At 43.4% G+C, this 12,757-nt stretch overlaps 1 protein-coding gene across 1 annotated transcript in view; it reads right to left on the minus strand.

The window, feature by feature from the left end:
* LOC146812891 (alpha-2-macroglobulin-like protein 1) overlaps nucleotides 1–12,757 on the minus strand; it is a 216,427-nt gene that overhangs the window by 181,671 nt on the left and 21,999 nt on the right. Inside the window, exons 4-7 of the mRNA XM_085615221.1 lie at nucleotides 11,932–12,046; nucleotides 11,679–11,788; nucleotides 10,503–10,664; nucleotides 802–1,020 (exon numbers count right to left, since the gene is read on the minus strand). Of these exons, the coding sequence (XP_085471347.1) occupies nucleotides 802–1,020; nucleotides 10,503–10,664; nucleotides 11,679–11,788; nucleotides 11,932–12,046 (606 nt within the window). The remainder of the gene's footprint in view (nucleotides 1–801; nucleotides 1,021–10,502; nucleotides 10,665–11,678; nucleotides 11,789–11,931; nucleotides 12,047–12,757) is intronic.

Consider the following 12,757-nt stretch of genomic DNA (forward strand, 5'->3'; position numbering starts at 1 on the left):
ATGTCAAGTTTTGTAGCATACAACAAAACATAAATAGCTGAAAATGAACTGTACACATTCAGTAGTTATGGAAGCAAAAATTAAGCAAATGGTTTTGTAATTCTGATGGAAAAAAATATTTTAACAGGATCAAAACAAATCAAGACACTTTAATTGGTGATGCGTGAATGATAAATATTCACTGATACCGGATTTCCACACACTATCATTTGTGTTTAATATAGTTATATCAGTAAAACTGAAAGCATGTGCAAATGTAGTAGTGATTTTAGTGAAATATGTGTTGTCTGTAACTTGATGGGGGAGCATGTTGCTGCACTTCCTTCTATTTGAGGGCAGCTGAGCTTACCACACAGAGGAGTAAACTACTTCAGCTTCAGCCGGTGTAACACACCAGGCCATCTTTCGAGACTTGAATCATCTTCTGCGTTTCTTTACCCTAAATCATTTTACTGGGGAAATTCTTTTATATCAACCTTTAAGTGTCAAGTACTCGCTTCACACATGATCATTAGCCATGCAACAATTCATCCTAATCACGTTTCTGATTTGTAAAACGACTACTGCGCTTTAATGCCGTCGGGTCTTCTTCTAGGCGCTATGCAAAACTTCTAAAGAAATAAAGATGTTATGCCCTACTGATCAAGGCAAACAAGAGCCTACATAGACAGCAACAACTGATTTCTACCCTTATGGGCAACCCCCACCACCCTGAGGAACAACCACCCCATCTAAGGACGCCATGGTGACCAGAGGGACACCTTCTTCTGGCATCTATTTAATAGGGTAGTATTTACTCACCAGATAGTTGAACACCACTTCCTGGGTCTTCTCGTCCACGTCACTGGCGTCCAGGGTGTAGTCCACGGTCACCTCTTCCTGTTGCCTGCACTGGAGGGGCCCGCTCTGGGGGCGGATAGACAGGTAGCTCTTGCCGTCCACCCAGAAGCGTTTGACCGTCTTCTCACCTTCTTCGTAGAGCTCCCAGAAATCCTGGTACCCGGGGGGCCGGTACTGACCCTGCAGTGTTCAGATTGGAGACATTAGCCATCTTCAGACGAGGCTGAACCTAACTCTGGGCGTAGTTCGCGTAGTAGCACTACGCGTAGCTAAGCAAAGTGCACTTCGCACTACACGAGATACGCGTAGCACTACGCAAACTGCGTAGTGCGCTGTTCGCAATGATTGCACACTGCCAGATGCTTGTCCGCACTGCGCAATCATTGAAAACGGCATCTTGCACACTGCGAGCTGTCATTTTCTGCCGCTCAAGTAGATTTTTACTCGAGCGGCAGCTTTCTCAACGCGGACTGGTAGTTTCTCGAGCGAGCGGTCGCGAGCATACGCGACCACTCGCAATGAGAAACCTGACCCCCCCGCGTTGAGAATCTCGCCGGGAGGTTTATTTTCCACGCTTGCGATCGGCAACTTGATGTTGCTGATCGCGAATGAGGAAAAAGTCTCCCTGGGATGTCATTTTGCTCACTCGCGGTCGCCAACTTGACGTTGAGGACCGCGAGTGAGCAAAAAATCCCAACTACGCTACGCGTTTTTGCACTGTGCTACGTGCAATTCGCGTAGTGCGAAGTGGCACAAACTACGCGAGCGTAGCGTAGTTGTCCGCCCGGGGTTACTTAGTATATTTGCAATGCCTGTGGTACTGCAGCGTGTCTCACTCACATGCAAACAGTGAACATCACTCACAGAATAAACATCACACACGTACACTGCGATCTCTCAGACACTCATAGATACAAGCAGAGTTACATGCATGCGTGAGCACACACACAGTGGTCATCAAACATATACGTACACTGAGATCTCTCCCACACTAATATTTACAAGCATAGTTACATGCATGTGTGAACACAAACACACACAGACATGCACAGTGGACATCACACACATACATACACTGAGATGGCTCCCACTTGCATAGTTATACATATGCGTGAAAACACACGCAAAACAAGCAGGCCGACTATCTCCCACTGACACTCTGAGAACTTTGAAATCCCAGTAGACGGAATCTGGTCACATGACCGTCAAACTTAGAACCCAGTGTGAAATCAGTTCTTTACAAAAGATGCACAGAGTTACCCTACCTCTTTTTTGTTTCTAAGGGGCTTCCACATTTTTATCTGTGGAAATCTGTAAGAACTTTACCCCTATCTGAAGGCACATTGCTATCAATGTGTGTGATTTTACACATAATATTTAACAGTTTTACTCAAAGAACCAATGGGTAATGGGTCAAAAGTGTTGATGTGACAGTTGGCCAAGAAATTCCTAGGATACTGATAAGATGTATGCAAGACGCCAATGGGGTTGTATTCGCAGATTTATTGGGAACTTGAGTAAAGGTTGATGTTAGCATGTAAATGGATTCCAGCTGGAAAGTAATAAATGCATTGGTTTTCTTTCTATAAACACAAAACAAGGGAACCCTTAGAGGCAGAAGAGACCAAGGGTAGTAGTGAGATATAAGATACAGTGGTCCCTTTCAAATGAGATACATAATTATAGCAACAAAACTTAAATCAGCATTGGGTCTATTTCTATCCAAATGGACAATATTAGGATTTATTTAACTGACAAAAATAAAACATGGAAACAATACATAACATAAAGTGAGCAGGAAGTGGTAGGGTTTCGGAAATCAAAAGATTTCCTTACCTCAGGCATGACTTTTTAGTGAGATAAAAAATAACAGTAGTCACAATGAAAAGAACATCTACTACTTTGCATGAATCACAAATAATGGTTAGAGTTAAGAGGTGGTTGTTGAAGACGTTTCGATCCCCAACATCGGTTATGGGATCATCATCAGGACTGGTGAATTAGAATGCTTGAGAAGTTGCAGAAGATTCAGTGATTGGAACAGTTGGAGAGGAAAGGGGTCCCATCCAAGGCTGAAAGAGCTTGCGCGGACTGCAGGGGTCCGAGTAGATAGTTCCAGAAGGGGTAGAAGGGGAGCATAGGGTCTCAACCCCTACTAGCTCCGTGAATGCTTTGAGGCGTCGGAATAAGTTGTTGTTGGCAGGGCGTGATAGCCCGCTCTGCGCTCGGGGAGACCAGAGTCTTGTCTCCGCCGCGTTGCGTGGTCGGAATTAATCCTGTTCGAAGGCAAGCCGGGATGCTGGCTGGGAGGGTCACGATCCGAAGGTCCATGAAAGCATGAGTCTGGAAGATGGGGGTGGTGGCCAACTGACCCAGAAGACAGCATATGATGTAGGGCTCTTGATGAGTTGTGAAATGTTCCAACACTTAAGGAAAACTGTGAAATCAATTCAACGATAATTTGTTCAGCAAGCACTATTTTCACTATCTGAAAAATGTTGTCTCCTGTTTATTATCATATTTGTGTTCACATATGAACAATTACTTTCCCCTAGGTATGAGTCATCGCCATCTCTCCACCAAAAGCCAAATGTACTTAACTTTGGTAATAATCTTCATCTTTCGGGTGAATATTGAATCTATCAGAAGATTCCTTGCGAATCTTCCCATGCGCTAAACTGGATCCGGACACTCCTGCAACAGGTACTCAGTGCTGATGGATGGTGCGGCTGAGCTCCAGCTATGGCTCTGGGACCTACCCTGATGTGACAGAATGAAGCCATGTAAGGTGTCACCCAACACTCTGAAGTCGGTTCCTGTCCATTCTTCATGGTCATCGAGGTGAAGACAAGATCGACAATGATCAAGAGAATGAACGACAGTGAATACACCCAGTCTAACTTTGGACCTTATAACAAAAACACCACTCCTCAAAACCAGAAGGTGGGTGGCTTGGTGAGCAATCTGCATGTAGATAGAGCACACACCAGAAAAAGCATTATTGAACATAAATAATATTTGCTTCTGATGAACACTTCTACTCGCAGATTCCTCACCTTGCGAATCAGTACAAAAGCAGGACTCCCAAAGAGGGGGTCTGAGGAAATGATCTCTCCAAAAAGTCTTGCAGCATGTGTCTGGCAAAATGACCATCCCTATGGCCTTTGGAGTTAAGGAAGTAGTGCCTTGCGAAGGTGTCGTCTGAAGTTGTATCACAGCTGAACAAATATTCAGAACAAGACCACCCCTGGTCATTGCCAAAGAAGTGGCTTTCACTCATGTGCAGTGCATGCTGATGACAGCAGGGGACTCCTACTTGGCAAGGCCATAACACAAATAAATGCATAGGACAATTCAGGGAGAAATCATCCTCTCCACGCCCACCTTGCCCACCTTGGTAGAAGCAAAGTCATGAGATCATGAAACAGCTAATCCTCAGCACAATTGTCCTGAGTTCTGTCAATGTAGAAGGTAGAGTTTGGTGAGGGTCCAAGTGATGCAGTTGCTTAGCATTCTTTGTAGAATGTGGAGGAAGAAAGAATGGCAGAAAGGTAATAGATTGCCTGACATGAAACGGAAAGACCACCTTCGGCTCAAAGGAGGTCCTCCTAGAAAACCGGTAAAGAATTAGCACAACTGAGGATGGAAAGAAGACTGACATGGTGATCAGTGGTTATAGCAGTAAGGAAGACTGTCTTGTTCCTGAGAAACCTCAAGGAATAGAGGAAGTTCATGGGCTCTAATTAAGAACCCATCAGAAATGTGCGCACCAAGTTACAGTCCAACTGCATGGGATGGTTTGCTGAGCACACAAGGCTAATCCCAATAAAAAAATAGAAAAATAACCAAAAACACTGGACTAACGTCTAACCTTGGATTCTGAAGCACCGTGCTGCCCAGTGCAAAGTACCTCAATGCCTCAACAGGGGTAGTAAGCGCTATAATAATTCAATTGCAATGTAATGCTAAACAAATGTTCCACCACACAGAACAGGCACAAGACAACTATCAGAGTCACAGTCCCCTGACGCTACATACTGCAAATAAAATGCTCGCCGACAGTGGGGGGGAGGAGTCTTCAAACTTTCAGCAGCCTGAGACAGAACTGTCTCTAGTCAATATCTGATCATTATAAAGTGTTTTTTAGTTCACACTTTGTTTATTCACCCAAGTAGGACACCGTATATCATAACAGAAACGGAGACCATAAATCTACCACAATCTTGTCCTTTCTAGGTACATTTAATCCCATATTATCTACTAAATTCTAAGTAATGTTTTCTTAGAAATGTAAAGCATCTGTTTTTATCTCCTTCACTAGCTGCTCTGAGGTCTGTATGTTCACTTTCTGTAACAATGGTCTCAGATTTGTAGTACCTTGTAAAGCGGATTTTCCTTTTTTACTTTACTTTGGTACTTAGTATCCTGCACAGAACACTCCTGGAGAAGTATCTCAGTGCTGCACTGTACAGGTGTAGGAAGGAATGTCGAGAACAACCATGTTTTAAGAATCTTCCTAAAATTCACGAAATTGAGGGAAGTACGAATGTGGAAAAGAAGGTTGTTCCAATGATACGAGGCTATACATGAAAACGCTCTGCCACCAGATCTGGCAGTACGAATGTGTGGGGTCTGCACTAAGGCTTTTTTAGAAGGTCTTAGCTGTCTGAAAAGCAGATAGTACCTCAGTTGTGAACGCGGGTGAGTGGGCTGAGACTGATACAGTGCCTTGTGTGTCACGCAACAGAGTTAAAAAAAATGCCAGTTTTTTATCGGCAGCCAGCACAATTGTTTTAGGTTGGAGCAGAGGATGACCAAGCTGGCAAATTGCAAATCAACATGGAACCATGTATTCTGCACAACCTGTGGTTTAGCCAGTAAGGTGTCATTAGCTGCGACCAGCAATGCATTCCCATAAGCCAGGCAGCTAATTATAAGCAATTGGACCAGGGTTTTCCTGGAGGTGGAGGGTAACCAAGGAAAACCTTGTTTTAGCAGTCTCTCTGTGGGAAAGCAGGTGCCACATGTTGCATTGACCTGGTCTCTCATAGATAGTGTCTCGTCAAGTTTCACGGGTGGGGGGCTGTCCAAGATCAGATGACCAAAGCTCAAGTGCTTTGACAAACAACACAATCTTGGATTTCTCACTATTTAGTTGTTGACGGTTATTGGCCAACCAGCTAGCGATTTCCCTCATACAGTGCGTTATTTGGTTGTTCACCAGATCTGGATCACGATCGAAGGATATGAGAAGGTGATTGTCATCAGCGTATGACATGATCTCCACGCTACAAGGTATCACAAAATGTTCCAGGGGTGCAACATAGATGTTAAATAGGGTTGGGATCAGGCATGAGACTTCAGGAACTCCTTTGTTAGAGAGGATCTTTCTTGATTTAAGCAGTCCCTAATAAACATGTTCGTAGCGTTTATCAAAGAAGTCCCTGAGCCATACTAGCGGCCTGCCGTGGATGCCTGCTTCATGTAATCAGCAGATGAGAAGACAGAATGGGAGACTGTGTCAAATGCAGCAGACAGGCCCAGTAGGACCAGCATGACTGGGGTCCCTGCATCATGAGCGAGAGTTGGATGTTCTCGGTGACAGCCACCAATGCCGCCTCAGTACTATGTAATGCTCGAAAACCCAATTGTGAGGGGTCTAAGTTCCTATGCTCCTCAAGAAAGGATGTTAGTCGTTTATTAATAATGCTTTCTAGGGTTTTTGTGAGCAAAGGTAGCAGTAAGATGGGTCTTTCATTTGCAAGATCTTCGGTATTGGCAGAGGGCTTTTTAAGAAGTGGCAAAACTTGCAATCTGCTGGCACTTTGGCCGAGGTTAGTGAAAGATCAAACAGAGTTTTTACTGAACGAGCCAAATAGGTAACTAGACTGGACGTTATCCTTGGTGGGTAAAGATTTAATGGGTAGGCTGATTTTGCCAGAGTTAGCATCTGCTCCATTGAATGTCTGCCAATTCTGGGCCTACAGGAAAGCTCTTATATATGATATTAATTTTTTTTTTTTTAAAGTTGGCTATGGAATCACAAAGATTCTGAAATGCCAGGGTCGTGGTTGCACAGGGGCAGGGTTCCAAAAATGTGTTTAATTTTTTGTAAAGATCCTTTGCAGAGTTGCCAGCTAGGGTAATTGTAGAGGTAATGTAGAGGTAATGTGAGTTTTCCGGTTCGTTCTAATCTGATAATGATAATTGCGGACCATAATCCGGTAAACTGCTTTATCCGCTGGAGATTTGGTGGACCGCCAGCGCAGTTCTAAGTGTTTACATTTTAATTTTTCCTGAAACAGTGCCAGGTTTCTTTGGCAAAAAAAGGATGAGGGTTTCTTAAAAAGAGCTTTTTGATTGAAAGTAGCTGTTAGAGACTTATAATGAGCGTCTAAAGCAGCATTGATGTCCGTAAAGGATGTTAGAGTAGCAGCCATAGACAATTCTGTGAAGGAGGCCTTCCATGGGTACTTTTTACCCTCCAGCACACACTAGTATCAACATATAGTAACTATGATTTATGAATATTCCAAGAATGCTAAGGATTTAAGAAAAAATAAGGAGCACAAGAACAAAAGAATCTGTGAATCTCGAAACATTATTGTTAATTACTATATGTTGATACTAGCGTGTGCTGGAGGGTAAAAAGTATTTATCTGTTGGCCGAGGTCACGTATTGGGGAGGGGTGTGTGCTCCCTATCTCGTTGCACCGCAGCAGACTATAGGGTATTCAAATAACGTTAAACAAGTCTATTGAGCATCATATCCCTTTGACAAATCACCTTGGAGTGCCTTCCATAGGTGGTGGGGGCTACATGCCTCTTTCTTAATTTTTTCAAACATGCTCTCCCATGGAATGGCGATCTTGATCAAATAATGTTCTGACCATGTGATAGGAAAAGGGGGTTCACTTGCCACTTCTGCAACATTTTTGACAATAAGATCCAAGGTATGCACAACCCTATGCATAGGGCCAGTGTTTGAGCCCTAGGGTCTCCATATCGGCTAGGAATTGGAACACTCCAGGGTCATTGGTGTTCTAACTACGGTAGTTAAAATCACCCAATAAAAGAAATTTATGAGAAGTTAAAATGTGTGGTGCAACATAGTCAGTTAGTCTCTAGCTAAAGTCTCTCTTGGAGCCCCGTGGGTGGTAGATCGATGCCCCTCTCTGACTTCAGTTACAGTTATTGATAGTTTAAAAATGTACTTCTCATTCTCAAGCCATTCTGAAAGTAGATAGTCAATTACTGTATCTTGCACAGAATCGTGGAAGGCAATCGCAATGCCGCCTCCCAGACGTTTTTCCCTATTTAGTTTGACCAACGAATACTGTTCTGGTATTATTAATGAGATACTGGGATGGGCAGTATCACATAACCATGTCTCAGTAAAAACAAGCATTGGCATAGCCAATAGGTCTCGCCTTTGGGACCTTATAAATGTTTAGCCATGCAACACTTGATGTTGTTGCACCAAGGATATTGTGCTGGATAACTAAACACTTATAAGGTCCCAAAGGCGCAACCCATTGGATATGCCAATGCTTGTTTTATACTGTGTGCAATTGAATTTAAAAATAATGACTGTCACCTGCTTTCAGTCATTTAGTTAGGACATCGAAGCACTTTAAATGGTCACCACTATTCTACCAGTGCCCCAACCAGGATTCAGTTGGGCGACTGTCTAGTGACACACACACTTTACTTTTAATTTAAGGTATGTGTGCTATATCTTATCTATAGTTACCTCAAGGTGAAGGGAAACAAAATGGTTGCAGAACACTTTGGTTTTAGTTTTTTTAAGCCATGTCACCAACATTGTTCTCAGGATCAGACTTCAGGTAGTTTTTTCTATGCGCCTCAACCTCTGGATGACCTAGGAAATACCTTGTACGAGGCAGCCACTGTAGCCCCATCAGCAGCGCAGCCCAGCACACATCAGCTAAAGACTTGTGTGTGTCCTGAAGCTGCAGCAGCCCAGGCTGACACATCATGGGGGTGGGGGTGCGGGGAGACGCATAGCGCATGCCACAATCAAGAAATTACAGAAACAGCAAAGTTCTGAGGCTTGCTCACCCAACCACAATGACAAACAAGACGCGTGGCTGCCAGACGCGCTCTGTGGTGGGGGAGGGGGAGGAGGAGGAACGTTGAAGGCGAGGAAGACAGAGAGGCGGAGGCAGAGCGAGGCGTGCGCGCTTGTGCACGTAACCGCCCGCTCTATGCCTCACTAAAAGCTGTGGTCAGGCTTTTTGAAGCCCACTAACTAAAAATCTCGCCAGAGCAGACCTAAAATATGATGGGAAGAAATAGGATATCATATCTCTATGGAGTGCTTTGCCATAGACCTAACATTACAGTACAGTCCAGCTATCTTTTCTATGCTGACCATGTGTGTGTACGTAGTATTGGCAGTGTGTGGGAGAGTCTTTGTTGCAGAGGCTTTAGCAGGACCTGAGAGTGGACTGACAAGTTCGTCACACAAGGCGTAACCAGAAGGTTTGGGCATGAGAAGCCGTATTTTTTGCAGCTCGCAGGTCCCTCTAAAAGTGAGAGTTGTTGATTTCAGAAAAGAGCAGGAATGTGAGCTCTAGTTAAAGCCTTGTTTAGTAGCAACAATTCAAAAGACGAGTACTTCCAGGCCATTGTACTGGACATTCAACAAACAATATTGAAAAAAATACTGACAAAGATCACAAAAGATAACTTAATCCAAGGAATTGCATTACCAAGAAAACATGTCCCTTTGGAACTTAAAAGGTACAAGGAGCCAACAAACATATTGCATCACCCTCAGTCACTACAAGGAATCATCTAATTAGCCGGGTGCATCTTAGTCAAAAATAGGAACCCAGGCATCTCATTAGTGAGGTAATCACCTTCAGAGACAAAAAACATAACATTTCAATATTGGAGTACATCACCCCGATAGACTAAGAACACAAGCATCACATTATTGCCGCTCATCACCCTCAGAAACTAAGAGCAAAAGCATCGCAATATTGAGGCACATCATCCTCAACACTCAGGAACCAAAGAAAATTGTTTCTGAGGCACATCACCTTCATAGACTAAGGATGCAGGTATCTCATTATGGAAGTACATCAGCCTCAGAAACTAGGAACTCATGCATCTTATTATTGAATCATGTCACCCTCAGACACTGAGAACCCTGGCATGTCAATATTGGGGTAGGTCACCTTCTGAGATTGAGAACCCAAGCATCTAATATTTGAGATACATAACCCTCATAGACTACACACAGAGGCGTCTCATAATCGAGGCAAATCACTCCCATCTTCAGATGCCAACTACCCATGCATCTCATTATCATTTCAAAGAAACATCACCATCAAAAACAAATAGCCCAATGACATTATCCTCAAGCAAAGAGATCTCCAAACACTTCACTTCTAGAGAGCACAGAAAACAGAAAGTTCATTTTTATGGACAGAAAAAATATGCATCTCACCCTTAAATACATGGGGTTTGACCATTCTACCTTTACACACAAGAAGCCACAAATTCCATCCACCAAAAACACATTGAAGTCAATAGCCTCTCACTTACACACCCGTAGCCATAAGGTGCGCTGGACCCCATAAACCTCACACTGAAACTACCACACGTTTTTCCTTCAATATGGACCTACTTACCCTCAGAGAGACAGATATTCCACTCCAAGGAGTGGTGTTCAAGGCAAACGCAGCCCTCCCAGCCTCGTCCGTGGTGTAGACCTCTCCGGTCTGCAGGTCATTGACACTGATGGTGAGTTTCTCCCTTGGCAAAGGTTTGCCACCAGGGCCTGTCAGCTTCATCTAGGAGAGACAGGCAAAGTCAGTACAAGAACTCCACCGTCTTCCATATTCACCAAAAACAGGGGGTGTCTCAACATCAACACTTGGCTCATAGTCCGAAACACAGTATTTGTCTGATTACACCTCAAGCCATTTTGCTATAATCAGCATTTTATGCTCTCAGTTCACTGATCATTACCTTTGTCACCCTGACCAGACACCCGCCAGCCATATCTAGAGATGACCACCATCCCTGTAGTGACCTCTGTGCCTTCACAGGAGCTACCGCAATGCAGCTACTGTGACGGGACGAAAAGTTTGGTGCATGTCCACTATGTTTCTGATTCCCACACACCAAACTTTTTTATGTTTTCCTGAGATAAACTCATAAAGCTAGAGTTTGTACCTGAAAAACAAAAAACAAAACTTATAGCCTGACGCCTTTGTAGATCACTCCCAAGTTGTGGGGTCATGATTTCATTTCAGTTGGGCGATCTGCCAGTGATGGACAGGAGACATAGACATCAGACTCTCTGCCTTGAATATGGCAGGCAGTCCGATAGGCTTACTTTGACAACCCCTGCTCCATCGAACTGGCAGAATACGTTTTTCAACAACTAAGCCAGGGTGAGCTCTGCTATTGGAAAACTCATAGTGCACCCGACTCATTAAGGAGCGGGTGATCCGAAGGTTTGGTGAGTAGTGTACTTGACTATATTTTGTAATGGATTATCTTGTCCACTAAACTCAACATCAGGCCCTATACCTTCTTTCAAAAAATCTTCTATTCGGCAGATGGCTTTAAAGGAACAAGAGCTAAAATACTATAATTTTTTGGGGTCCTCTTTCTCAAACCCTGCCCTTGGGAATCCTCTAAGCATCAGTGTAGCTTGTAGAATGAGAGCTTTCTCACTAGTTCTAAAGCTCTAACATCCAGACCCTCTTAGACTTAGGGAATGTCATGCTTACACATAAAAAGCCAATAAATGTGCAGTGCAAGGATCATGTTATCTAGAGTTACATTGACAGACTTACCATGCCTCGGTACAACATGCCAGGCTTGTAGTGAGGGTCTGTATCTTCAAAGGTGACTTTGGCCAGGACTTTAGAAATTGGACAGCTACTTGTGGCATTCATCTCCACACCTGTTAGAGACAAGATAATGTGTATTTTGAGTTTGTGTGGCAAGAGGAGTGTTTTGCAAAGGGTGTGAATGACTGAGCATCAAGAGAAAGGGAGCCATCAAGGCCAATACAAGAAACATGAATGAGCATGAGTCCTCTCCAACCTGTTCCATCCTCAGTCATTTGAGCTTTCGCCTCCAGTTCTGAGCTGTAGTCATCGGAGGACAGTTCGAAGTGACCAGCGCCTGGTTCAGCCTTGAAGCACCCGCTACTGTCAGTCTGGAGACAAACAGAAAATGTCACCAGTGAGTTTCTCTTCCACAAACCTCTCAGAGGATCACTAAAAGAAAGGTATCATGCTGGATCCTCCCAAAAAGTCTATTCTCACCTACTCCTTTAGAGACTACAAGCACAGAGTCGTAACAAGAGACTCCTGCTCTCTAATGGAGCTGCCGCCATCTTGTGAAAACATTGTATGGAAGATGGGAAGCAAGGTATTCCAAGAGAGAACATGTCAAGTTTCTTAACATGCAGCCCATCACTCTGCAGCCTTTCAAACAACATCATATTTGTCTTTTCACAATGACGTTATCATCGCCCTTTTCAGACATCAATTTAATACATATGGGTCTGATATGAAGATGTCAGTAAATGTTGAACATAAAGAAAAAGGTGTCATTTCAGAAGATGACCCACCGAGGATCCGCTTCACGATGCGCACTGTGAATCTAGTATATTTTTCACATTTATTTTAGTTGTTTTGTTTGAATTATTGCTACATGGTTACTAACTTAATTAAATTAATGTGTTTGTTTTAAGATTTTGAACTACCTTTGACATCAAAGCAAGTTACCCTTACAAAGCTCACACGACCTAGTGTGGTGATGCTCCAATTATTGCAGAGAGTGACAATTATTTTTACACATTTCTTTGATGTCTATGTATGGAATTTATTTCACATATTTTTCAAAGGCTAGCTGTCATGATCTT

Source organism: Triturus cristatus, chromosome 7 (genome assembly GCF_964204655.1).
Source record: "Triturus cristatus chromosome 7, aTriCri1.1, whole genome shotgun sequence".
NCBI classification, from domain to species: domain Eukaryota; kingdom Metazoa; phylum Chordata; class Amphibia; order Caudata; family Salamandridae; genus Triturus; species Triturus cristatus.